This window comes from Capra hircus, chromosome 15 (assembly GCF_001704415.2).
Source record: "Capra hircus breed San Clemente chromosome 15, ASM170441v1, whole genome shotgun sequence".
NCBI classification, from domain to species: Eukaryota; Metazoa; Chordata; class Mammalia; order Artiodactyla; family Bovidae; genus Capra; species Capra hircus.
This window is the reverse complement of record NC_030822.1, coordinates 33,842,684-33,870,062: the sequence shown is the minus strand read 5'-3', so window position 1 is coordinate 33,870,062 and position 27,379 is coordinate 33,842,684. Positions and strand designations below refer to the sequence as shown.

At 37.7% G+C, this 27,379-nt stretch overlaps 1 protein-coding gene and 2 pseudogenes across 1 annotated transcript; 2 read left to right on the top strand and 1 right to left on the bottom strand.

The window, feature by feature from the left end:
* Nucleotides 1,701-2,628, top strand: LOC102186686 (annotated as a pseudogene).
* On the bottom strand, nucleotides 16,564-17,505 carry LOC108637609 (olfactory receptor 51V1-like). Its single transcript, XM_018058909.1, has one exon. It carries the CDS (start codon nucleotides 17,503-17,505, stop codon nucleotides 16,564-16,566), a length of 942 nt encoding a protein of 313 aa, XP_017914398.1.
* Nucleotides 17,810-20,564, top strand: LOC108637608 (annotated as a pseudogene).

The window sequence follows — 27,379 nt, the reverse complement described above, 5'->3', positions numbered from 1 at the left end:
GACCTGCTAGAGTGAAAGGGCAGCAAAGAGTTGGGAGAAAGCTGAGAGGAAAGAAAAGTGGGGCCCAAGGACTTTGATGTCTTTCTGTATAATGTATTATTCCATTTTTTTTCTTTTTTCGTTTTCATTTTTCTTCTGATTTTAATGAAACATTAAAAAACAAAAGAGAAGATGGAGTGCCATAGGAAGAGGAGCATGACAAAAAAGCCTGATCACATGGGCCTCATCATAGGCATGGAGTCCAAATATTCAGTTTTTATGCTGTGGTAGTCACTGGTTTTAGAAAAGGCAGAGGAACCAGAGATAAAATTGCCAACATCCGCTGGATCATCGAAAAAGCCAGAGAGTTCCAGAAAAACATCTATTTATGCTTTATTGACTATGCCAAAGCCTTTGACTGTGTGGATCCCAATAAACTGTGGAAAATTCTGAAAGAGATGGGAATACCAGACCACCTGACCTGCCTCTTGAGAAATCTGTATTCAGGTCAGGAAGCAACAGTTAGAACTGGACATAGAACAACAGACTGGTTCCAAATAGGAAAAAGAGTATGTCAAGGCTGTATATTGTCACCCTGCTTATTTAACTTCTATGCAGAGTACATCATGAGAAAAGCTGGACTGGAAGAAACATAAGCTGGAATCAAGATTGCTGGAAGAAATATCAATAACCTCAGATAGGCAGATGACACCACCCTTATGGCAGAAAGTGAAGAGGAACTAAAAAGCCTCTTGATGAAAGTGAAAAAGGAGAGTGAAAAAGTTGGCCTAAAGCTCAACATTCAGAAAACAAAGATCATGGCATCCGGTCCCATCACTTCATGGGAAATAGATGGGGAAACAGTGGAAACAGTGGCTGACTTTATATTTTTGGGCTCCAAAATCACTGCAGATGGTGACTGCAGCCATGAAATTAAAAGACACTTACTCCTTGGAAGAAAAGTTATGACCAGCCTAGATAGCATCTTCAAAAGCAGAGACATTACTTTGCCGACTAAGGTCCGTCTAGTCAAGGCTATGGTTTTTCCATTGGTCATGTATGGATGTGAGAGTTGAACTGTGAAGAAGGCTGAGCACCGAAGAATTGATGCTTTTGAACTGTGGTGTTGGAGAAGACTCTTGAGAGTCCCTTGGACTGCAAGGAGATCCAACCAGTCCATTCTGAAGGAGATCAACCCTGGGATTTCTTTGGAAGAAATGATGCTAAAGCTGAAACTCTAGTACTTTGGCCACCTCATAAGAAGTGTTGACTCATTGGAAAAGACTCTGATGCTGGCAGGGATTGGGGGCAGGAGGAGAAGGGGACGACCGAGGATGAGATGGCTGGATGGCATCACGGACTCGATAGACATGAGTCTGAGTGAACTCCGGGAGATGGTGATGGATAGGGAGGCCTGGCGTGCTGCGATTCATGGGGTCTCAAAGAGTTGGACACGACTGAGTGACTGTACTGAACTGAACTGAGTCACTGATAATGGGGGGATAATTGTGCTAAAGTGAGTACTGGTGAAACTTTCCATAGGTCTCAATATTGTCATTTTCTCATTATTGGAAAAAAACCGATAAGCTAATGAAGCTGTTCTCTTATTTCTGTCATTCAGTAGTTGAGTGACTGGCTGAAAATAGCATAGGTATATGAGAGTAGAGAGATTCAGAGTTTGTCCAGTGTTGCCCCCTCGCTAAGGTGACCCCTAAACTGCCATGTCTATTATGAATGACACTGTGTTTATGCCCTCTGTGCTGACCTGTACAGTGTTGGATTGGGATTCCATTCTGTGCAATGTACATCATTGCTTTGATGGCAAATTCTCTACTTTTGATCATCATCAAATCTGAACCCAGTCTCCATGAGTCTCTGTATATTTTCCTGGCCATGCTGGGAGCCACAGACATTGCACTTAGCACCAACGTTGTCCCCAAGATGCTTGGAATTTTTTGGTCTCACTTGTTGGTGATATAATTTGAGGCTTGCCTCTTTCAGATGTGGCTCATCCACGCATGTCAGGGTATTGACCTGGGAGTCCTGCTGGCCATGGCTCTGGGCCACTATGTAGCAATCTGTTATTCTCTGAGGCATGCCACCATATTCACTCAACAGCTAGTCACTGACATTGGAGTTGGAGTGACATTGCTGGCAACCTTTCTCTTCATCCCATGCATATTGTTCCTAAAGTGCCATCTTACCTTTTACAGAACTCAGTTAATATCCTATGCTTACTGTGAATGGCCCTTGTAGGGATTGCCACTGCAGATGTTGATAAGTTCTATGGTCTCCTTGAAGCTATTGTTGTTGGTGACTTTGACCTTATTTTGATCACCCTGTCCTATACACAAATATTTATCACTGTCTTACACCTTCCCCAGAAAGAGGCATGCCTTAAGGCATTTAATACATGTATTCCCCACATACGTATCTTCTTCCAGCTCCAGTTCCAAAACTGGAAGAACTGCTTTTCTCTCTTTTTGTACTCACAGGTTTACCACATATATCTCATCTTACGTATGTATCACTTTGTCCATTCTTTAGCTGCTGGTTCCACATTTCCTTAACACTTTTGTCTATGGGGTGAAGACCAAGAACATTCAAAATAAGGTAATAAAAAATGTTCTGTTTCAAGGTCAGACTTGACATTTGAAAGAACTAGTTGATCCTATGGATTTAATGTGTCATCTCTTGAGCATATGTGATCTGCAAATCCAGTTAGTGGTTTGGAGTATCATCTTACTTGATGAATACATTAATAAAATGTGAAATATAATGGATGATATGGTGTTCACAGACTAAATAATAGTCTGAAGGAAGAATCAGAACTCATGACTCTCCTTATCACCAAGGCCATGTTTGAGTGAAATAACAAAATGCAGAGACCCTCTATAGATCATAGTGGAACATAACTGAATTTTTTCTTATACTTAGAATCACAGGAGCCACCTTCTATGTTTAGTATATAAGTCCCTATTCTCCAGCTATTAAAAAATCTTTAATGATTACTTTGTCTCATCAAAATCCACCCCTTGAATGTCTCCTTCTGGTCTACTATAAACATGCTGCTGCTGCTGCTGCTGCTAAGTTGCTTCAGTGGTGTCCAACTCTGTGCGACCCCATGGACAGCAGCCCAACAGGCTCCCTTGTCCCTGGGATTCTCCAGGCAAGAACACTGGAGTGGGTTGCCATTTCCTTCTCCAATGCATGAAAGTGAAAAGTGAAAATGAAGTTGTTCAGTCGTGTCCGACTCCCAGAGACCCCATGGACTGCAGCCCACCAGGCTCCTCCGTCCATGGGATTTTCCAGGCAAGAGTACTGGAGTGGGGTGTCATTGCCTTCTCCGACTATAGACATAAATGTCTATAAATATATCCTTCTTCATGAAGTTATATTTACTAAGTATTTTATGCTACCAAACTGGTGAGTCTCATGCCATGAAATGTTTTTTTCTGACAAATTTAGGACTGTAGCATACAATGCTATCCTTATATTTTTTATTGTTCTTAAGTGTCTACTTAATTTCTTTACAAAAAGAGCAATTTGAAAAAAGAATTTTTGGCATTTTGGATTTCTATGAATGTTCTGAACATAAAGGCAACTTTTAAACTTACTGTAGACCACATTGTTCTAAAGTTCACTCAATTATTTGATTCAACAAACAAATTTTGACCTAGTAAGGATGGAGGTCTAAGAGACCTGGACAGAAATTATGAATTTTTAAATTATTATTAATTTTTAAATTTATTTATTTTTGTCTATGCTTGGTCTTCATTGCTGTGAGGACTTTCCTCTAGTTAAAGAAGCAGGGCTTACTCTCCAGTTGTGGTGCACAGGGTTCTTATTATAGTGACTTCTCTTGTTGCAGAGAACACACCCCAAAGTGCCAGGGCTTTAGTAGCTGTGGCTCCTAGGATCTAGAGTGCAGTCTCTGTAGTTGTCGTGCATGGACTTAGTTGCCTCATGGTATGTGGGATTTTCATGGATCAGGGATCCAATTTGTGTCCCCTGCACTGGCAGGCAGATTCTTTACCACTGAGCCACAAGGAAGCCCTGGAATTCTTACTATATTGATTTCTAAATGTCTTTTTTTTGCCTTCTTTTTTTTTTTAATGTTAAGCAAAGCTCATTTTGTTTTTTTATTAAGATTTTCATATCCTAATGATAATATTTCATAGATAGGTTTCGTTATTCAAGCTCATCACCATTGAGTGCAAGCAATCAAATGTTTGCCAAGTATATTTAATAGAAAAAGCAGATTTCAATTTGGTATGAAAAAAATGGTCAAAATTGGTTACATGTGAGAGTTCTGGAGTCAAATGAACTTGGTTCAAAACTTTATTTAGTCACTTCCTAAATGTATGCATTGGAAAAACGTTTATAGTCACAAATTAAGCTGTCTAACTTTTAACTATGAATAAAAATAAGTCTCTTTGGGAACGAAGGATGGTGGTTGTCATAGTGTAATATGGCAGATATCTTTATATAATGGTCTTTACATTGGGACTTAGTAACTATTAAGGACTCAGTTATGGCTTTCATTGTTGTTATCATCGTTCTTTTTTTTTAATCTTGCAAATCTTCATCATGCCTGTCTTATTATTAACTTTTTAGATAGTTACCATTAATAATATTCCACTAAAGTGTATTTTAAAAATACAAATTTAAACTTTTTCCATGACCCGTTCTGTTGTCACTTTTTGTTGATATACATGTTGAGTGCAGTATTATTTATATCTGTAACTATTTCCATATCTATATATTTATGTGTCTATAATCAAAATTTTAAATGTTATATTAATTCATTATTTATAATTTTATAGTTCCTTGGTTGTGTTTTTAGCATTTAATAGAATTAAAATTTCCCACCATGAATATGGATTACTGTGTAGTTTATTTCTCCTGTTAGAACTACTGAATTTTTATTTTTAAGCTATGAGTAGTTAGACACTTCCATTTATTAAGTAAATATTAAAGTAAATATAATTTATTGGTTGATTGACCTTTTAATCATGGTAAAGTATTTCTTTTTCTCTAGTAATATATCTTGACCTATAGACTTTGCTTTGTTATTTTCAACTAACTTTTTTTTCTAATTCACTAATCCTACCTTCTGCTTTTGTAACTCTGCCTTCTGGATTTATTAGGTTTCGTTTTTGTGGCTTATAGTTTTTATAATATCCATCTAATTCATTCTTCCTATCTGTTTGTCTCTCTATTTAATTTTAATTTTGGTATATTTTGGTGAAATTCTCAATTTTCTCATTTATTTACTATTTGTTTCGCTGTCTCCTTGAGCATATTAAACACCATTACTTGAAAATTCTTGACTAATAATTACAATAAAAAACAACTGTGCATTTGTTTCAATTATTTCTTTTTCTCCATGTTTCTGAACTCATGTTCCTGTCTCTTGCCAAATCTAGTAATTTTTCTAGGGTGTCAGATTTGACATATAAAATTTTCTGACCCCATGGACTGTAGCCCAGCAGGCTCATCTATCCATGGAGCTTTCCAGGCAAGAACACTGGAGTGGTTTGCCATTTCCTTCTCCAGGGGACCTTTCCCACCCAAGGATAGAACCTGCATCTCTTGCATCTCTAGCATTGGCAGGAAGGTTCTTTACCAGCCAGGATTTATTACATTTATCTAGTCAAGATTGTGACTCAACTGAGATTCCTCTCCCACTTTATTGTCTACATTTCTGCATGTAAGGTTTTGCTTGCTAGAGCTTTCAACTGTGAGCTAAGTATACAATCCATAACCCAGCTTAATAATCCTGTGAGTCAAGCAGGGCAAGACTGCCAAAAACTCTTTCCCACCTCCCCTAAAGTTCTCTTTATTTTCGGTCTCCCATTCAGCCAATGTGTGTGTGTGTGTGTGTGTGTGTGTGTGTGTGTGTGTGTGTATGCATGTGTGTGTTAGTTGCTCAGTTGTGTCTGACTCTTTGCGACCCCATGAACTGTGCCTCATCAGACTCCTCTGTCCATGGAATTCTTCTCCAGCTGAGAAGACTGGAGTGGCTTGCCATTCCCTGTTCCAGGGGAGCTTTCCAACCCAGAGATTGCGGGAGAGATTGTCTCCTGCATTGTGAGCAGACTCTTTACTGTCTGAGTCACTGGGAAAGCTCCATTCAGCCAATATGTTATGTGAAAACTACTTCATTATCAGTCTTAGTTCTGGGTTATTCTTTCTCACCTGCAGTTAGATACTTATATTGCCTGCTCTCTCTCTCTCTCTTTTTTTTTTTTTTGGTTGCTGTTTTTTCCTGACTTTTAAAAATGGTTTTCTGCTAGCAAAAAAATTGTTCTTCTCCTCCTGCTTTATCCTCAGGAACAACAGGTGGCTCTGCAAATGTAGCTTTTCCAGTCCACTTTCTCTGTTCTCTGAAACATTCCTGTGTCATTCCATTGCTTCAGATTGTCTGTAATGCATTTTAAGTTTTTTTTTTTTTTTTTAAGTTCATTGGTAGAGTGTTGCCTCTAGCAACCATATTCTGCTTATCTTGACTGAGTTATAATTTAGATTTCATTTTTTTCATTTTTTTATTTTTTAAATTTTAAAATCTTTAATTCTTACATGCGTTCCCAAACATGAACCCCCTTCCCACCTCTCTCCCCACAACATCTCTCTGGGTCATCCCCATGCACCAGCCCCAAGCCTGCTGTATCCTGCGTCAGACATAGACTAGTGATTCAATTCTTACATGATAGTATACATGTTAGAATGCCATTCTCCCAAATCATCCCATCCTCTCCCTCTCCCTCTGAGTCCAAAAGTCCGTTATACACATCTGTGTCTTTTTTCCTGTCTTGCATACAGGGTCGTCCTTGCCATCTTCTTAAATTCCATATATATGTGTTAGTATACTGTATTGGTATTTTTCTTTCTGGCTTACTTCACTCTGTATAATCGGCTCCAGTTTCATCCATCTCATCAGAACTGATTCAAATGAATTCTTTTTCATGGCTGAGTAATACTCCATTGTGTAAATGTACCACAGCTTTCTTATCCATTCATCTGCTGATGGACATCTAGGTTGTTTCCATGTCCTGGCTATTATAAACAGTGCTGCGATGAACATTGGGGTACATGTGTCTCTTTCAATTCTGGTTTCCTCGGTGTGTATGCCCAGCAGTGGGATTGCTGGGTCATAAGGTAGTTCTATTTGCAATTTTTTAAGGAATCTCCACACTGTTCTCCATAGTGGCTGTACTAGTTTGCATTCCCACCAACAGTGTAGGAGGGTTCCCTTTTCTCCACACCCTCTCCAGCATTTATTGCTTGCAGATTTTTGGATCGCAGCCATTCTGACTGGTGTGAAGTGGTACCTCATTGTGGTTTTGATTTGCATTTCTCTAATAATGAGTGATGTTGAGCATCTTTTCATGTGTTTGTTAGCCATCCGTATGCCTTCTTTGGAGAAATGTCTATTTAGTTCTTTGGCCCAGTTTTTGTTTTTTGTTTTTTGTTTTTTTTAAATTTTTTATTTTTTTTTAATTTTAAAATCTTTAATTCTTACATGCGTTCCCAAACATGAACCCCCCTCCCACCTCCCTCCCCACAACATCTCTCTGGGTCATCCCCATGCACCAGCCCCAAGCAAGCTGCACCCTACGTCAGACATGGACTGAGATTCAATTCTTACATGACAGTATACATGTTAGAATTCCCATTCTCCCAAATCATCCCACCCTCTCCCTCTCCCTCTGAGTCCAAAAGTCTGGTATACACATCTGTGTCTTTTTTGCTGTCTTGCATACGGGGTCGTCATTGCCATCTTCCTAAATTCCATATATATGTGTTAGTACACTGTATTGGTGTTTTTCTTTCTGGCTTACTTCACTCTGTATAATTGGCTCCAGTTTCACCCATCTCATCAGAACTGATTCAAATGAATTCTTTTTAACGGCTGAGTAATACTCCATTGTGTATATGTACCACCGCTTTCTTATCCATTCATCTGCTGATGGACATCTAGGTTGTTTCCATGTCCTGGCTATTAGAAACAGTGCTGCAATGAACATTGGGGTACATGTGTCTCTTTCAATTCTAGTTTCCTTGGTGTGTATGCCCAGCAGTGGGATTGCTGGGTCATAAGGTAGTTCTATTTGCAATTTTTTAAGGAATCTCCACACTGTTCTCCATAGTGGCTGTACTAGTTTGCATTCCCACCAACAGTGTAGGAGGGTTCCCTTTTCTCCACACCCTCTCCAGCATTTATTGCTTGCAGACTTTTGGATCTCAGCCATTCTGACTGGTGTGAAGTGGTACCTCATTGTGGTTTTGATTTGCATTTCTCTAATAATGAGTGATGTTGAGCATCTTTTCATGTGTTTGTTAGCCATCCGTATGCCTTCTTTGGAGAAATGTCTATTTAGTTCTTTGGCCCATTTTTTGATTGGGTCCTTTATTTTTCTGGAATTGAGCTGCATAAGTTGCTTGTATATTTTTGAGATTAGTTGTTTGTCAGTTGCTTCATTTGCTATTATTTTCTCCCATTCAGAAGGTTATCTTTTCACCTTGCTTATATTTTCCTTTGTTGTGCAGAAGCTTTTAATTTTAATTAGATCCCATTTGTTTATTTTTGCTTTTATTTCCAGAATTCTGGGAGGTGGATCATAGAGGATCCTGCTGTGATTTATGTCTGAGAGTGTTTTGCCTATGTTCTCCTCTAGGAGTTTTATAGTTTCTGGTCTTACATTTAGATCTTCAATCCGTTTTGAGTTTATTTTTGTGTGTGGTGTTAGAAAGTGATCTAGTTTCATTCTTTTACAAGTGGTTGACCAGTTTTCCCAGCACCACTTGTTAAAGAGATTGTCTTTACTCCATTGTATATTCTTGCCTCCTTTGTCAAAGATAAGGTGTCCATATGTGTGTGGATTTATCTCTGGGCTTTCTATTTTGTTCCATTGAGCTATATGTTTGTCTTTGTGCCAGTACCATACTGTCTTGATGACTGTGGCTTTGTAGTAGAGCCTGAAGTCAGGCAAGTTGATTCCTCCAGTTCCATTCTTCTTTCTCAAGATTGCTTTGGCAATTCGAGGTTTTTTGTATTTCCATACAAATCTTGAAATTATTTGTTCTAGTTCTGTGAAAAATGTGGCTGGTAGCTTGATAGGGATTGCATTGAATTTGTAAATTGCCTTGGGTAGTATACTCATTTTCACTATATTGATTCTTCCGATCCATGAACATGGTATATTTCTCCATCTATTAGTGTCCTCTTTGATTTCTTTCATCAGTGTTTTATAGTTTTCTATATATAGGTCTTTAGTTTCTTTAGGTAGATATATTCCTAAGTATTTTATTCTTTTCATTGCAATGGTGAATGGAATTGTTTCCTTAATTTCTTTTTCTACTTTCTCATTATTCGTGTATAGGAATGCAATGGATTTCTGTGTGTTGATTTTATATCCTGCAACTTTACTATATTCATTGATCAGCTCTAGTAATTTTCTGGTGGAGTCTTTAGGGTTTTCCATGTAGAGGATCATGTCATCTGCAAACAGTGAGAGTTTTACTTCTTCTTTTCCAATTTGGATTCCTTTTACTTCTTTTTCTGCTCTGATTGCTGTGGCCAAAACTTCCAGAACGATGTTGAATAGTAGCGGTGAAAGTGGACACCCTTGTCTTGTTCCTGACTTTAGGGGAAATGCTTTCAATTTTTCACCGTTGAGGATAATGTTTGCTGTGGGTTTGTCATAGATAGCTTTTATTATGTTGAGGTATGTTCCTTCTATTCCTGCTTTCTGGAGAGTTTTTATCATAAATGGATGTTGAATTTTGTCAAAGGCCTTCTCTGCATCTATTGAGATAATCATATGGTTTTTATTTTTCAATTTGTTAATGTGGTGAATTACATTGATTGATGTGCGGATATTGAAGAATCCTTGCATCCCTGGGATAAAGCCCACTTGGTCATGGTGTATGATCTTTTTAATGTGTTGTTGGATTCTGATTGCTAGAATTTTGTTGAGGATTTTTGCATCTATGTTCATCAGTGATATTGGCCTGTAGTTTTCTTTTTTTGTGACATCTTTGTCAGGTTTTGGTATTAGAGTGATGGTGGCCTCATAGAATGAGTTTGGAAGTTTACCTTCCTCTGCAATTTTCTGGAAGAGTTTGAGGAGGATAGGTGTTAGCTCTTCTCGAAATTTTTGGTAGAATTCAGCTGTGAAGCTGTCTGGACCTGGGCTTTTGTTTGCTGGAAGATTTCTGATTACAGTTTCAATTTCTGTGCTTGTGATGGGTCTGTTAAGATTTTCTATTTCTTCCTGGTTCAGTTTTGGAAAATTGTACTTTTCTAAGAATTTGTCCATTTCTTCCACGTTGTCCATTTTATTGGCATACAACTGCTGATAGTAGTCTCTTATGATCCTTTGTATTTCTGTGTTGTCTGTTGTGATCTCTCCATTTTCATTTCTAATTTTATTGATTTGATTTTTCTCTCTTTGCTTCTTGATGAGTCTGGCTAATGGTTTGTCAATTTTATTTATCCTTTCAAAGAACCAGCTTTTGGCTTTGTTGATTTTTGCTATGGTCTCTTTTGTTTCTTTTGCATTTATTTCTGCCCTAATTTTTGAGATTTCTTTCCTTCTACTAACTCTGGGGTTCTCCAGTTCTTCCTTTTCTAGTTGCTTTAGTTGTAGAGTTAGGTTATTTATTTGACTTTTTTCTTGTTTCTTGAGGTATGCCTGTATTGCTATGAACTTTCCTCTTAGCACTGCTTTTATAGTGTCCCACAGGTTTGGGGTTGTTGTGTTTTCATTTCCATTACTTTCTATGTATATTTTGATTTCTTTTTTGATTTCTTCTGTGATTTGTTGGTTATTCAGAAGTGTGTTGTTCAACCTCCATATGTTGGAATTTTTAATAGTTTTTCTCCTGTAATTGAGATCTAATCTTAATGCATTATGGTCAGAAAAGATGCTTGGAATGATTTCGATTTTTTTGAATTTATCAAGTTTAGATTTATAGCCCAGGATGTGATCTATCCTGGAGAAGGTTCCATGAGCACTTGAAAAAAAGGTGAAATTCATTGTTTTGGGGTGAAATGTCCTATAGATATCAATTAGGTCTAACTGATCTAATGTATCATTTAAAGTTTGCATTTCTTTGTTAATTTTCTGTTTAGTTGATCTGTCCATAGGTGTGAGTGGGGTATTAAAGTCTCCCACTATTATTGTGTTATTGTTGATTTCCCCTTTCTAGATTTCATATATATAGTATTTTATTTAGCTTGTTTTTACCTTTCAATGCATTTAAAATTTATGCTTAGATAACTTTGCAAACACAAAATTATATAATCTTTAATATATATGAAAACTTTTGTGACTTCTACATATATGAAAAATCAATTAGGTCAAAATTACACCACATCTCATGAAAAACACACAGGATATTCTTATTTAAACTGAAACAATGCATTTTCTTATATAAAACTCAAACAATGTAAATTGATTCTTCTTTTTGCTCTCCTTACTTTCTTATCAGAGTTGATTAAAGAGTGTGATATGCAGGCTTTTTAATACCAGAATATATGTAGGAATTATTTAAAATAAAAATGAGTTTCATATAATAAATATTGCTTGCTCCTCAGGAATTTTTCATCTACTGTCACAAAACAGACATCTCTGTAATTAAAACTTTTGGGCTTCCTTCATTTTTAAAATTCCTATAACATGGAATACTGTAGAAGTTTCATAATTTAGTTAACTTTTTCTTTAAGTAAACATTTTTTCAAACATATTAATGATGCCATAAACATGTGTGTATGTATATATATGTAAACATGCATATATTTTCCTGTATATCTCAATAGACTAGAATTTCAGAATATATATGGATATACATAATATAAACATATATACATATACATACAGACATAATCTGTCCTCATTATTTGCTGCAATTATGTTCTGTGAAGTCATTGCAAACACTCCAGTAAATTCTGAACCATCTTTCCTTTGGAGAAATACAGCATGAAGTTCTTTTGGGCTTCTGGACACATTTTCATCAACCAATTAGCATGTAATCTTTTGTGTGTGTGTTTCTGTTTAAAGATTCATTTTAATATATGTTAAACACAATTAATACGCATTTCTTACAAATAAGGAATCACATGCAGTATTTCATTATAATAAAACTAGTCAAAAACGGTTACACATTTTCCTCAACCTGGGTGATGTGTCTGTAAATATATTTGGATTCTGCCCTCACAACCAGCTTGCCCACTACATGTTATTTAATTGACTACTATCTCATGATCTACAAATTTAGCCATTTTCCCATTTTTCCATAGCATCATCACACACTGTAAATGTTACTTAAGCACTTGTCTGAGCAGCCTCATATGCAGATTGTAAATTTCCTCTTTCTTTACTGGATGCATAATATTTTTGATTCACTAACATTGACCTCATGGACAACGGTGCTATAACTCATGCCTTAAAGAAGCTTATCCAGCATATTATTTCTTTCATAGAGTAAATCACAGCTTTGTGTTTAGGAACAGGGGCAGCACTTCAGCCCTTTGCTTGGGGGCCATTTTGTACACAAAAATCACCACTGGACACACAAAAATGAGAAACAAAACACATTATAAAGAGGCTGCAAGAAAGGGTACTCATTTATAGTATAAGATCTGAAACAAGAAGGCAGAACATCACCCTGTGGAGATGGGAACATGTGTATTGGACAATTCAAATATTTTGCTCGCCTTTGCACAATTACCAATGACAATGAAAACACTCTGAGTATTGGTTTTGATATTTCAAGTAAATTTTAACAAGTAGGTGAGTTTACAAATACTGAATCTGCAAATTATAAGGATTTTATATGTATATATTTGCTGTTCAGCTGTCAAGTTGTATCCAACTCTTTGAGACACAACTGAAGCAACTTACCACAAGTGCACACACATATATATATATATATATATTTAGTTGTTGTTGATTTACTAACTTATATCCAACTTTTTGCTACCTTATAGTCTGTAGCCCACCAAACTCCTCTGTCCATGGGATTTCCCAGGCAAGAATACTGGAATAGGTTGCTATTATCTTCTCCAGGGGATCTTCCCAATCCAAGGATTGAACCCACATCTTCTGCATTGGCAGATGGGTTCTTTTCCACTGAGCCACCATGGAAGTGCATATATATGTATGAAAAAACGGGAAGGTGTTAGTCGTTCAGTCAAGTCCAATTCTTTGAAACTCAATGGACTACAGCCCACCAGGCTCTTCTGTCCCTGGAATTCTCCATGCAAGAATACTGGAGTGGGTAGCCATTCTCTTTTCCAGGGGATCTTCTTGACTCAGGGATCAAACCCGTGTTTCTGCACTGCAAGCAGATTCTTTACCATCTGAGCCACCAGGGAAGCCCCATATATATGCATAAACATATACCATGTGTATAGATATATATTCACACATATGCACATAATGCATTAATACTAAAGTGAAAGTGAAATCGCTCAACCGTGTCCGACTCTTTATGACCCCGTAAACTGTAGCCTACCGGTCTTCTCCATCCATGGGATTTTCCAGGCAAGAGTACTGGAGTGGGTTGCTATTTCCTTCTCCAGGGGATCTTCCAACCCAGGGATCAAAGCCGGGTCTCCCACATTGCAGGCAGATGCTTAACAATCTGAGCCACCAAGGATTAATAACACATTTCTAATTATAAGTCATCTATATATCTTAATTTAAATAAAGACTGAATGTGTAAAAATAGCATTTGACTTCGACATTTCATGAATCACTTTTATCAAAGCTTTCTTTCTTCACTGTTATTTACATGGGTTCCTTTCAGTCTGTGTCTTCCAGTCAGTTTTTAGAATAAAGAAACTGAGAAGATAACTTACAATATGAGATTTTAAAGAGACCTGAATACTGGGAAACTTTTCTTAGAAATATTTAGGGAGAAAAAAAAAAAAACTCAACTTACATAAAATTAAAAATTCCCCAAACCTACTTTACTGTTGTATAAAATGGGGCATACCACTGCTCATGGCTAACTCTGATAGTTATTCTTACTTCAAAATTTGACTTATGATATACATAAATGTATTTTGTTTAATGTCAACCTTAATATATATATGATAGGGATCATTTACTTATCATCATTGATCAATATGATTATTGAATATGACATTTCTTCCCATCCTTATTTCTGAAATAATATACATTCTCCACTGTAACTAGAACAAGTTAATTAACAATAGTTTGCAAATAAGACTGATGTGAAAGGCAGGGATTCTGCAATTTAAAAATTACCATCACAGGGAACTCAGAAGAAAGGCAGCATAAAGGAACTCATCTGACAAGGGCAGAGCTGTTTAGGCAGACTGAGCTATAGGGATGTGTGTGGGCATGAATGGTGACCATTCTGAAAGGCAAGAGTCAAAAACATAAACTCAGAGTCTTTTACGTAAAAAGAAAAAACAACCATTATTTTTCTCATAACAGTGCACACTAAAAGACAAACTGAAAACTAACAAAGCAAATAATAATTTTCAAAATTGAATATTTCCATATTCTCTAGAATATAATGGATGGAACATTATGTTCATATTTTTCTTTAACTTTTTATTTTATATTGGAGTATATCTGATTAACAAAGTTGTGATAGTTTCAGGTGTGCAACAAAGTGATTCAGTTATACATATACATGTATCTACTGTTTTTGAAATTCTTTTCCCATTGAGGTTGTTACATGATACAACATGGAGCAGACCTCCCTGTGCTATACAGGGAGTTTTGTACACTTCAAAGTAAATGTGCGGCAATTTACTTCCAATTTGTGTAGTTTAACTGCAGTTAGCCTCTGCTAGTAACCCTGCTGCCCCAGTCATGACGAGTACATAGCCATGATTAAGTTGCAATATTCAAAGTAAGAAAGAAAAAAAAAGAAAAACAAATCTTGAGACACACCAGATTTTTCTTTAACTTTTTTTTGGGGGTGGGCATTTTTTTAAGCAAAAACCTCCCCCAAAATATACACCTGCTTTTGATGATTGAATTAAATTATCTAATTTTACATATGAAGAGGATGAGAATTAGAAATGGGACATACGCTCAAAAGATTCTCAAAAACACATTTCTATCCCTGGATTAACCACTAATGTATCAGTAAAACATTAATACCTCTGTACCTCATTCTCCTCTCCTAAAAATGAAGAGGGTGATCAAACTGTCTGTAAAGTGTCATTTTGTCTGCAGATCCCAAGGTTAAAGTCAATTTATATTAAAGTCAGTTAAGTGTTAGTTGCTCAGTAGTGTCTGACTCTTTGAGACCCTATGAACTGTAGCCTGCCAGGCTCCTAACTCCATGGGATTCTTGAGGCAAGAATAACAGAGTGGGTTGCCATGACCTCCTCTAAAAGTCAATTAACATATCATTTAAAAATCAATGAGCATCCCACACTACTCTCAATTTACTACAAATTGCAAATGTATGTATTTGGGTGTACTGGCTAGAAAATATAGAATTGTGGTAGCTGATTCAATGTCCTTATTTATCAGACTTTTGCATTAGCTATGTAATGTAGCCTATGAATATCATACATTTTACTAGATGGAATGGAATGGGCTCTCCAGACACTTTTGTTCAGTAATAAGTAGAAGTATGAATGCTCTCTATAGAGATTACTTGTGACACATAAAAATAATATATAAAATCTGCTTCTTCCATGTATATTAAACACATATAATAGTTACATGAAAAAATAAAATATTCTAAACTAAAATTCAAAAAACCATAGATGTACTATCAGTTCAGTTCAGCCACTCAGTCGTGTCTGACTCTTTGTGATCCCATGAATCGCAGCACGCCAGGCCTCCCTGTCCATCACCAACACCCAGAGTTCACTCAGATTCACGTCCATCGAGTCAGTGATACCATCCAGCCATCTCATCCTCTCTCATCCCCTTCTCCTCCTGCCCCCAATCCCTCCCAGCATCAGAGTCTTCTCCAATGAGTCAACTCTGCATGAGGTGGCCAAAGTACTGGAGTTTCAGCTTTAGCATCATTTCTTCCAAAGAAATCCCAGGGTTGATCTCCTTCAGAATGGACTGGTTGGATCTCCTTGCAGTCCAAGGGACTCCCAAGAGTCTTCTCCAACACCACAGTTCAAAAGCATCAGTTCTTCGGTGCTCAGCCTTCTTCACAGTCCAACTCTCACATCCATACATGACCGCAGGAAAAATCATAGCCTTAGAAATTTGAAAATGCTCATTGGTTCACTTCAGTTAACATTCTACTTAATTTTACAATTAAGAAATAAGACAAATAACCCTTTCTCTCTCTGACTATAAGACTAGTAACTTTTTCTCTACCTATTTCTCTGATTTTCAAAAACTAATATAAAAAATTACTTTTTACATTCTTTGCAGGTTAATCATGTTAAATTTAAAACAGTGGCAGTATAAAACAGTGGCAAAATAAAGAAAATTACTATAAATATGCCTTTAACCTGTTAACTATTTCATATACAGTTATTGTTGTTAAAAGTCATTATTATTCACCTCTCTTGCAAATAGTACCTTCCCTCCCCTGAAATGCATTAACCACTAGAACTCAAGTTTGTTTAATGAACCATCTCTGAATCCTGTTACGGATTTGTTTGGTCTTGATGCTGTAGATGATGGGGTTCATCAAGGGTGGGAAAAGGATGTAGATGTTGCCCATGAGGACATGGACCACAGGCGAGAGGTGCTTCCCAAAGCGGTGTACCATAGTCAGACCAATGATTGGAATATAGAAAACCAAGACAGCACAGATGTGGGAGACACAGGTCTTCAAGGACTTGAGCCGCTCCTCTTGAGATGCAATAGTCAAGACAGAGCGCAGGATCAATATGTAGGAGATGAAAATGAGCACTGAATCCAAAAGCAGTGTGCAGATCACCAGGGCTAAGGCATAGAAGCTATTGAAGCGGATGTCAGAGCAGGCCAGCCGGAGTAGGTCCTGGTGCAAGCAGAAGGAGTGGGAAAGGATGCGGGGTCGGCAGTAGTGGAAAAACTTGAGGCGGACAATGGGAGCAGTAATAAACAGGAAACTCCTCCCTAAAATGACCACACCAATGTTGCTGATTCTGGTATTGGTGAGGATGGACGTGTATCTTAGAGGACTGCAGATTGCAGTAAAGCGATCAAAGGCCATGGCGAGAAGGACTCCAGACTCCATGCAAGACAGACCATGAACAAAGAAGGTTTGGGCAATGCAGGCATCCAGACCAATCTCCCGGCTGAGCCCCCACAGGATCCCCAGCACCGTGTGCACTGTGGACAGCCCCATGCACAGGTCAGTGAGGGCCAGCATGGCCAGGAAGTAGAACATGGGCTCATGCAGGCTCGTCTCAGTACGGATCACGTGCAGCACCAGGCAGTTTCCTGACAGTACCATAACATAGATACAGGAGAAGGGGATGGAGAGCCAGGGATAGTCCCGTTCCAGACCAGGGAAACCCGTAAGGAGAAAGGTAGAGTTACTGATTTTGGAATCAGGTTGAACAGACATTGATTTCCAGAGACAGTAACCTCTCAAGGAAAAATGACTGCCTTCATAAAAACTCTGAAGTAACAGCCGTGATAAGAATTGGATTAGTACAGTAGCTCATTAAATATATAACCAAGGCTTGTAGTGTTTCAGAAGCTAAGTATTCTCTGAAACAGAGACAAATTTAGGCCTACACATGGAACTTCCCTGTTCTTAGATTTTTGGCCGCATCAGAGGTCACCACCAATTTTTAGCTGAATGCTTCACATTACAGGTCTCAAATATGAATGATCTTTTACTTGGCAAAGAATAATAATGTTTAAGCATGCAACGTAGAAAAAGAAAACACATCTGGGTTGTTTACAAGTAAATCCTGGTGACATAAATTGCAAAGCACAGCTATTGCGTGGAGGATTAAACTCTGCTTATTACATAAGGCACTAAGTCATTTATAATAGTCATTTATCAGTGATGTTGTCCATTCCACTCATGTTTCAGAGACTTAGTAAAAGACAACTGTCACTCACAGATGTAGAGATGTTCTTGCCAATCTTGAAAATCGATCATACTCCTTTTTTTTTCCTTGGGTCACAGTGGTCTCTAGATTCTAGGAGAAGCAAGATTTATGCAGGTGCAAACCGTATAGGAGCCACTGGAGTAAATCCCAGATGCTGGGAGATGTTGAGGATGAGTGATGCAACATATAGTGCCTACGTCCCTTGGGAAGAATGGGAGAAAACCCACTGGGAGTGTATTCACAGCAGACTTTCACTTCAAGTTTTGAATAATATTGTGAGTCAGTTCAGTTTAGTTACTCAGTCATGTCCAACTCTTTGTGACCCCGTGGACTGCAGCAGGCCAGGGTTCCCTGTCCATCACCAACTCCTGGAGCTTGTTCAAACTCATGGTGGCCAAAGTATTAGAGTTTCAGCTTCAGTATCAGTCTTCTAGTGAATATTCAGGATTGATTTCCTTTAGGATGGACTGATTGGATGCCCTTGCAGTCCAAGGGACTCTCAAGAGTCTTCTCCAAAACCACAGTTCAAAAACATCAACTCTTCAGTGCTCAGCTTTCTGTATAGTCCAACTCTCACTTCCATACATGACTACTTGGAAAATTCATAGCTTTGACTAGACGGACCTTTGTTGGCAAAGTAATGTTTCTGCTTTTTAATATGCTGTCTAGGTTGGCCATAGCTTTTCTTCCAAGGTGCAAGCATCATAGTTGCAGTCTCCATCTGCAGTGATTTTGGAGCCCCAAAATGTAGTCTCTCACTGTTTCCATTGTTTCCCCATCTATTTGCCTTGAAGTGATGGGACCAGATGCCATGATCTCAGTTTTCTGAATGTTGAGTTTTAAGCCAACTTTTTCACCCTCCTCTTTCATTGTCATCAAATTTACAAAAAAAAAAAAAAAAAAAAAATCTCACCCTGGGAAATTTGGAAATGAGCTTTGGACAGAGAAATCCAGGAAGCTTTAGTAGTTTCCTTCCTCCCTGATTGATGTTTATATTTTATTTGAAGGGAAGCAGATACCTTTTACATAAAACAAGCTTTTGCTATTAATGTCAAATTTCATTTTGTTTCCCTTAACTTCAGCTACATGCTCTCTTGTTCTTTTTTGAATGCATGGCTTAAGTATTCAAAGAGTTCATGTGCTAGTAAATATAAAACATTGCTTAGAGTCACATAATTTTGCATATGATTGATAATTCTTATAAGCCGGGTAAAATCAGAGCCTCTGTTTTCATAATGATCATATTAAGGAACATTTTTTTTTAAACACTTACTATGTGCTAGGAGGGCTTCCCTGGTAGCTCAGCTGGTAAAGAATCCACCTGCAATGCAGGAGACCCAGATTCAATTCCTGGATCAGGAACATCCCCTGGAGGAGGGATAGTCTACCCACTCCAGTATTCATGTGCTTCCCTGGTGGCTCAGGAGGTAAAGAATCCACCTGCAATGCAGAAGTCCTGGGTTTGCTTCCTAGATTGGGAAGATCCCCTGGAGGAGGGCATGACAGCCCACTCCAGTATTCTTGCCTGGAGAATCCCCATGGACAGAGGACCCTGGCCAGCTACAGTCCATGGAGTTGCAAAGAGTTGGACATGACTGAGTAACTAAGCAGAGTACAGCATAACTTATTAAATTATTAACATTCTAATTATAATTCTGCAGTTAAAAATATTTAGTTCAGCAAAAACAGACCTAGCATATATTGAAATCTGAAATACAACTGTATACTTTATTTTCTCATATCTCACTCATTTGAAAATATCAAATAACATCAGCTATTCAAAATATGAAATATAATCTATTTTGCTATCACCAAGGTTTCAGAATATTTTACAAAATATTAAGTCCTAGGGATCCTGCGGTGGCTCAGCCAGGAAGTCAACCTGGATGCCTGCATTGCACAAACTTCCTTTATGCATGGCCTCTCCTGGAGTCCATGCATAGTCTGGAGTCCTTCTTGACATGGCTTTTGATCATTTTACAGCAATCTGTAATCCCCTGGGATATGCATCCATATTAACCAACACCAAGATCATCAAAATCAGGCTTGGCATTTTAATTAAGAGTTTTATGTTCATAATTAGGAGTTTTATTTTCATTGCTCCCATTATCCATCTAAAGTTTTTCCACTCCTGCCATTCTTACGTACTCTTTCACTCTTTCTGTCTTCACCAAGACCTGCTGAGATTATCCTGCTCCGACACCCATTTCAACAGTTTCTATGCCTTGGCTCTGGTGATTTGTACTCTTTGGCTCTATTCCATATTAACTATTGAGTCCTACATTCTGATCCTGCACTTTCTTGGCTATTCCATCCCAGGAGGAGTGGTTCAAGTCCTTGCAGACCTGTGTCTCTCACATCTGTGCTGTTCTGTTTTTCTCTATTCCAATCATCAGTCTGACTATGGTGCACCAGTTTGGGAAACACCTCTCTTCTATGGTCCGTGTCCTCATGGGCAACATCTCCGTTGTCTTCCCAGCTCTGATGAACCGCATCATCTACAGTGAAGACCCAACAGATCCGTACCAGGATGCAGAAGTGGTTCTCCATGAAAAGGGAGTGAAACATTTTATATCAAAAGCTGGTTAGTTTCAGAAAACTTTTGGTAAAGAAGGAAAGTATACTGAACATTAAGACTTCATATGACACGTCATTCGAAGAAGGCAATGGCACCCCACTCCAGTACTCTTGCCTGGAAAATTCCATGGACGGGGGAGCCTGGTAAGCTGCAGTTCATGGGGTCGTGAACAGTCAGACATGACTGAGAGACTTCACTTTCACTTTTCACTTTCATGCATTGGAGAAGGAAATGGCAACCCACTCCAGTGTTCTTGCCTGGAGAATCCCAGGGACGGGGGAGCCTGGTGGACTGCCGTCTACGGGGTCGCACAGAGTCGGACACGACTGAAGTGACTTAGCAGCAGCAGCATGACATGTCATTATCATGTGAAAATTTTAAAGATTTATAAATATCAAGAATGATAAAATTATTTCTCAATTTACTCATTAAGTATAATGTTGAAAGTTCTGATCATAGATTTATTCATCAGAGATTCCAATCATTTTTGTCTAGGAAAAGGTAATATTTACAGTTATCCAGAAAAAATCTTGTCCTGCAGGAAATTTCTCCAAGACAATTTTCCGAAGCCATATGCTATGTGTGTCAGTGAAGGCACAATTTTATCACCACTTGGTATGACTGCTTTGATCAACACAGAAGTTACAACTGGTTTCTAACTTTAAATGATGTTTTCAGATTGGTTCACTCATGAGCTGTTCGAAAGCACCATCAGCCTTCTCTTCTTATTAAAGCATCAATTAATAACTTTGTATCTAGCTTCTGAGAGGAACTTTTTAAAAAAAATTTATTTATTTTTTTTGAAAGGAACTTTTATCACTATCATTTTTACATCTATAAATGGCTACCAATCTCACAATCTTAATTCTAGTCTTTGATGTCCTTTAATTCTGACTGTTGTCCTTTCCAGTTCTGAATAAATGCTCCATTTAGAGTGAAAAAGGAGAGTGAAAAAATTGGCTTAAAACTCAGTATTCAGAAAACTAAGATCATGGCATTGGTCCCATCACTTCACGGCAAATAGATGGGGAAGCAATGGAAACAGTGACAGACTTTATTTTGGGAGGCTCCAAATAACTACAGATGGTTACTGCAACCACAAAATTAAAAGACACTTGCTCCTTGGAAGAAAAGCTATGACCAACTTAGACTGCATATTAAAAAGCTGAGACATTACTTTGCCAGCAAAGGTCCGTCGAGTTAAGGCTATGGTTTTTCCAGTAGTCACATATGGATGTAAGAGTTGAACTATAAAGAAAGCTGAGTGCCAAAGAATTGATGCTTTTGAACTGGGGTGTTGGAGAAGACTCTTGAGAGTCCCTTGGACTTTAAGGAGATCCAACCAGTCCATCCTAAAGGAAATCAGTCCTGAATATTCACTGGAAGACTAATGCTGAAGCTGAAACTCCAATACTTGGCCACATGATGGGAAGAACTGACTCATTTGAAAAGACCCTGGTTCTGGTAAAGATTGAAGGTGAGAGGAGAAGGGGATGACAGAGGATGAGATGGTTGGATGGCATCACCGATGTGATGGACATGAGTCTGAGTAGGCTCCAGGAGTTGATTATGGACAAGTGAGTCTGGCATGCTACAGTCCATGGGGTCTCAAACAGTCGAACATGACTGAGTGACTGAACTAAACTTACTTACTTTATTGATTCTTTTCTATATTTGTTTACCAGTAAGGCACAAAGTCTTTGGTAGAGTCATTTCATACTGTTGGAGAAATATGTTACTCTATAATCAATATGAGGTGAGAAGACAAGCCATTGGGGAAAGCAATGGAGCCTATTCTGTACTACAGACCTAGTGGAATTGCCATTCATGAGGCCATTCTCATAAGGGAGATGATATTGTTGTCTTTTTTTGTTGCTAGCAACAAATCATCTTCATTATCCTCATCCTTATCACCAAATTATGGGGAAATATTAACAAATATGCTACTAGATGGGGCTTCCCTGGTGTTTCAGATGATAAAAATCTGCCTTCAATGTGTGAGATGCAGGTTCGATCCCTGGGTCAGAAGATCCCCTGGAAAAGAGAATGGTTGGGAAGATCCCCTGGAGAAGGGAAAGGCTACCCACTCCAGTGTTCTGGACTAGAGAATCCTATGGATTGTATAGTTCATGAGGTCACAAAGAGTCGGACACGACTGAGTGACTTTCACTTCACTTCATTTCACCCACTCTGGTATTCTTGGCTGGAGAATTTCATGGACAGAGGAGTCTCTCGTGCTGCAGTCCATGGGTCACAAACAATTGGACACGACTGAAAGACTAACACTTTGACATTCATGATACTAGATAAAGCAAATCTTGATTACTTTGTAAACCTCTGTCAAGGAATTTGTTAGACCAAAATTGGTAAACATTACATCTCCTTAAAACTTCTCCAAATATTTCAGCTCAGAACTACATCCCCTGTTCTGTACCAGAGACTCTGAATTAGTCATTTCATTACTTAATATTTATAGCATGCATTCTGAACAGGCAATACTATCTTTGATATAAATGTAAAACGTATTAAGCCACAAGAGATACAAAACAAGTTAACTAGTAGCAAATATATAAATATACACACTGTTGTTGTTCAGTTGCCCAGTCATGTTGACTTTGTGATCCCATGAACTGAAGCATGCCAGGCCTCCCTGTCCCTCACTATCTGCCAAAGTTTGCCTGAGTTCATGTCCATTGCATCAATGATGCGATCCAGCCATCTCATCCTCTGATGCCCTCTATTCTTTCTGCCCTCACTCTTTCTCACCATCAGGGACTTTTCCAGTGAGTGAGTTGTTTGCATTAGGTGAGCAAAATACTGGAAATTCAGTACTTTATAAACATACACAGTATCTTATAAATATACACAATAAGTATTTATTACATAATATTTATGTGTGTATTAGACATACACATTCAGTACTTTTAAATATATACATTGCTGCTGCTACTGCTAAGTCACTTCAGTCGTGTCTGACTCTGTGCGACCCCATAGATGGCAGCCCACCAGGCTCTGCCATCCCTGGGATTCTCCAGGCAAGAATTCTGGAGTGGGTTGCCATTCCCTTCTCCAATGCATGAAAGTGAAAAGTGAAAGTGAAGTCGCTCAGTCGTGTCCGACCCTCAGTGACCCCATGGACTGCAGCCTTCCAGGCTCCTCCATCCATGGGATTTTCCAGGCAAGAGTACTGGAGTGGCGTGCCATTGCAATTTCACTCTTAGGTCAAAATGTTTAAAATAGAAAAGGAAGAAATGAGGAAGAATTGTACATAGCGAAAATGTGAGTTTGTTATTAGATTTCTTTGGAGTTTTATATTTTGGAAATTTTTTTAAAAAATGAACAAATCACAAATGGTGCAGTGGATTAACAATAAAAATCTTCAAGAGTAGCATGGCATCCAGTTCACTACATCAGATTTGACTTTTCTCCCTGCTTCTCAGTAAAATTTATTTAAATGTACATCAAAAGATAAAAGTTGACGCCTCACACCCTCCCACCCCTGACCCTCACCCTGGGAAGACAGCGCTTGTTAATGCCCATTTGGCCTTGTGACACACCGTGGCCTGGGCAAGATGACCCTCCATTAACCTCAAATCTCATTCTCTTGTTTACAGTGTGTTTTACATGTGGGTCACTAGGGTATTTGTTCTCTCCTGTGCAACCTTAATTATGGCTTTAATCCTTTCTTCCTAAGCTCAGAGAAAGAGTTCCCATTTCCCTATTCAAGCTAATACTCATGCCAATCTTTTATACCTTGTATATAAAGTCACCTTGGGTCCCTCATTTTTAAGATCTTATTACTTCAGCATCATATGGTACAAAAAGCAGTCTTTCTCTTTTCTCTCTCACTCAACAGGATTCTTGCATCCGAGAGCTAACTTCCTGTTCTTGTGGCCCCTCTGATTTCACTTTAATAAAAACAGCTGTTACCTACACAAAAAAAAATAAAGTTTAAAACAGAAAAAGTAGACGGATATAATAGACCTGAAAACACTGTGAATCAATTCAAATAATTAAGATTTATACAATTTTCACATAGCAGTAGGATACAAATTCCCATAGACTGTAAACTAGGAGACACTGAAACATATCCAAGGACATGTAAAAAAGGTCAAAAATTTCATGGACTAAAGGTATTGAAATCATGGAGTCTGTTCTCTTATCTCTATGGAATTATGTTAGAAATTAATATCAGATCTACTATATCCTTCTACGGGAGAAGGAAATGGCAACCCACTCCAGTATTCTTGCCTAGAGTATCCCGTGGACAGAGGAGCCTGGTGGGCTGTTGTCCATAGGGTCGCACAGAGTCAGACATGACTGCAGCGACTTAGCATGCATGCATGCATTGGAGAAGGAAATGGCGACCCACTGCAGTGTTCTTACCTGGAGAAGCCCAGGGACGGGGGAGCCTGGTGGGCTGCTGTCTATGAGGTCGCAGAGTCAGACACGACTGAAGTGACTTAGCAGCAGCAGCAGCATATCCTTCTACTTCCCTGTATATTCATTCTATTAATTTTTAAGAGTTTGATATTGAAACTCCAACTAAAAATCTTATTTACTTAAAAAATAATTTTAATATGTAGTGGAACTGTATATAACCTTGTTTTTTATTTTCCACATCTCCTGTAAATGTGTTATCATACTTTCATAACTTAAAAATTTAAAATGAAAATAAAACTTACGGAAATAGGACCTATAAGAAGAGGGATGGATGGGGAGGGAGGTAGGAGGAGGGGGTTTGTGATCACAGACACATGAACACCCACGCCTGATTCATGTCAATGTATGGCAAAAACCACCACAATATTGTAAAGAAATTAGCCTCCAATTAAAGCAATAGATTAATTTTTTAAATAATAAACTATAAAGAAGAAAATTAATTTTAAAAATGAGTTCAAAACAATTTGAAAATAAAGAAAACCAAAGGTTGAAAATGTGGAAGTTATTTCCATAATGTAATGAAACTATATTGTAAATGAAGCTGTCTTAAAATATACATTTGATAATTTATTTCTCTTTACTTAATGAACTGAATTGAATCAACAATTCAAATAAATAGGGAAGAAATTTTTATTCCATCTAATTTATAGTGAAACAGGTGAAGTTTAAAACAACAATGACTGCTTGCAAATGAAAAAAGATTTTTCATAGATTGTTGTCATAATTCCCTTCAAAGAATGGAAAAAATAAGAAATTCCCACTATAACAGATAATTTCATGTTATTTCTTTATTTATTAGTCAATGAAATGAATTGAGAAATTAATTTTAATGTTAAACTGTGATGGAAGAAAGCCATGTTCAAATATACCAAAATTGCAAAATTCAGTAATTTTTTCCTAACAACTTGTTACAATTATAAACTTTTAGCAAATAGCACATTCTGAAAATAAATCATTTACACTAAAAAAATGCCACTAGAAAGTAAAGTAGAAAGATAAATCCTATTAACAAATGTAGCACTTCTAGGTATTAAAATGCATAAACACATTTAGAAATCATTAATACTCTGATAAATGTAAGAGCATCAACTTGAAGAGAAAGAACCGCACTCTACTCTATTTAACTATTTTTGTCCTCCTAAAACAAGTCTACAGTTTCACTGTGACTAAGTAAGTTACAACAGTTTTAACTTACATTCTTTCATATAGCCTCTGAGGCAAGTTAAACAAGAAATAGAAAAAAAAAATTAGAGTAGTTTTTAAAATTAATAAAGCATATTACAAAGCAACAATATTTGATACAGTGGGATATATGAACTTCTGAATATAAAAGAACATTAAGTAAAAGAATATGTGGATTATTTAATGGCCATTTGGAAAATTTAAAGCTAAGTCTACACCAAATTTGCTTAACCTAAAAGCCAATATCACAATATTCCCAAATAATTTATAGGTAGATCAATATTATATCCAAAAATAAAACTGTAAACTTAAAGAGAAACATTTTCTCTGTAAGGATTTTTCCTACTTTCTTTTTTATTTTAGCTTTTCATTTAAAATGTTTTTTTTAAGTGCACAGTTCAATGGTGCCTAGTATGTTCACGCTGTGCAATCTTACACTGTTATGTAAAGCCTTAACGGAATTTTTTTTTCTTTTTTTTCACATTTTTTAAAATTGGAATATAATTGCTTTACAATGTTGTGTTAGTTTCTGCTGCACAACAACATGAATCAGCCATATGTATACATATATCTTCTCTTTGTTGAGCCTCCCACCCACTGACCCCACCGCATTCCTCTAGGTCATCACAGAGCACGGAGCTGAGCTCCCTGTGCTATACGCAGCTTCCTGCTCTTTGTTTTATACATGGCAGTGTATACATGTCAATACTATTCTCTCAATTTGCCCAACCCTCTCCTTTCCATTCTGTATCCAAAATTCCATTCTCTATGTCTGCATTTCTCTTCCTGCCCTGCAAACTGGTTCATCATAAGCTAGTTGTTCTTCATCATTGTAACTAAGTCCTGTCTTACTCCTTGCAACCCCATTGACTGTAAGCCTGCCAGGCTCCTCTGTCCATGGGATTTCCCAGGCAAAAATACTGGATTGAGTTGCCTCCCCAGTAAGGACAGGAAATTAGCGTTCATAAAATGAGGGTCAATTACACTGACTACACACAAGCATGTGTTTGTGTGTGTGTTTGTGGGGTATTTAATGGCTAAGTCATGTTCCACTCTTTTGAAATCCCATGGAGGGTAGCCTGCCAGGCTCCTCTGTTCAAGAGATTTTCCAGGCAAGAATAATGAAGTGGATTGACATTTCCTTTCCCAAAGGATCTTTCAGACCCAGGAATAGA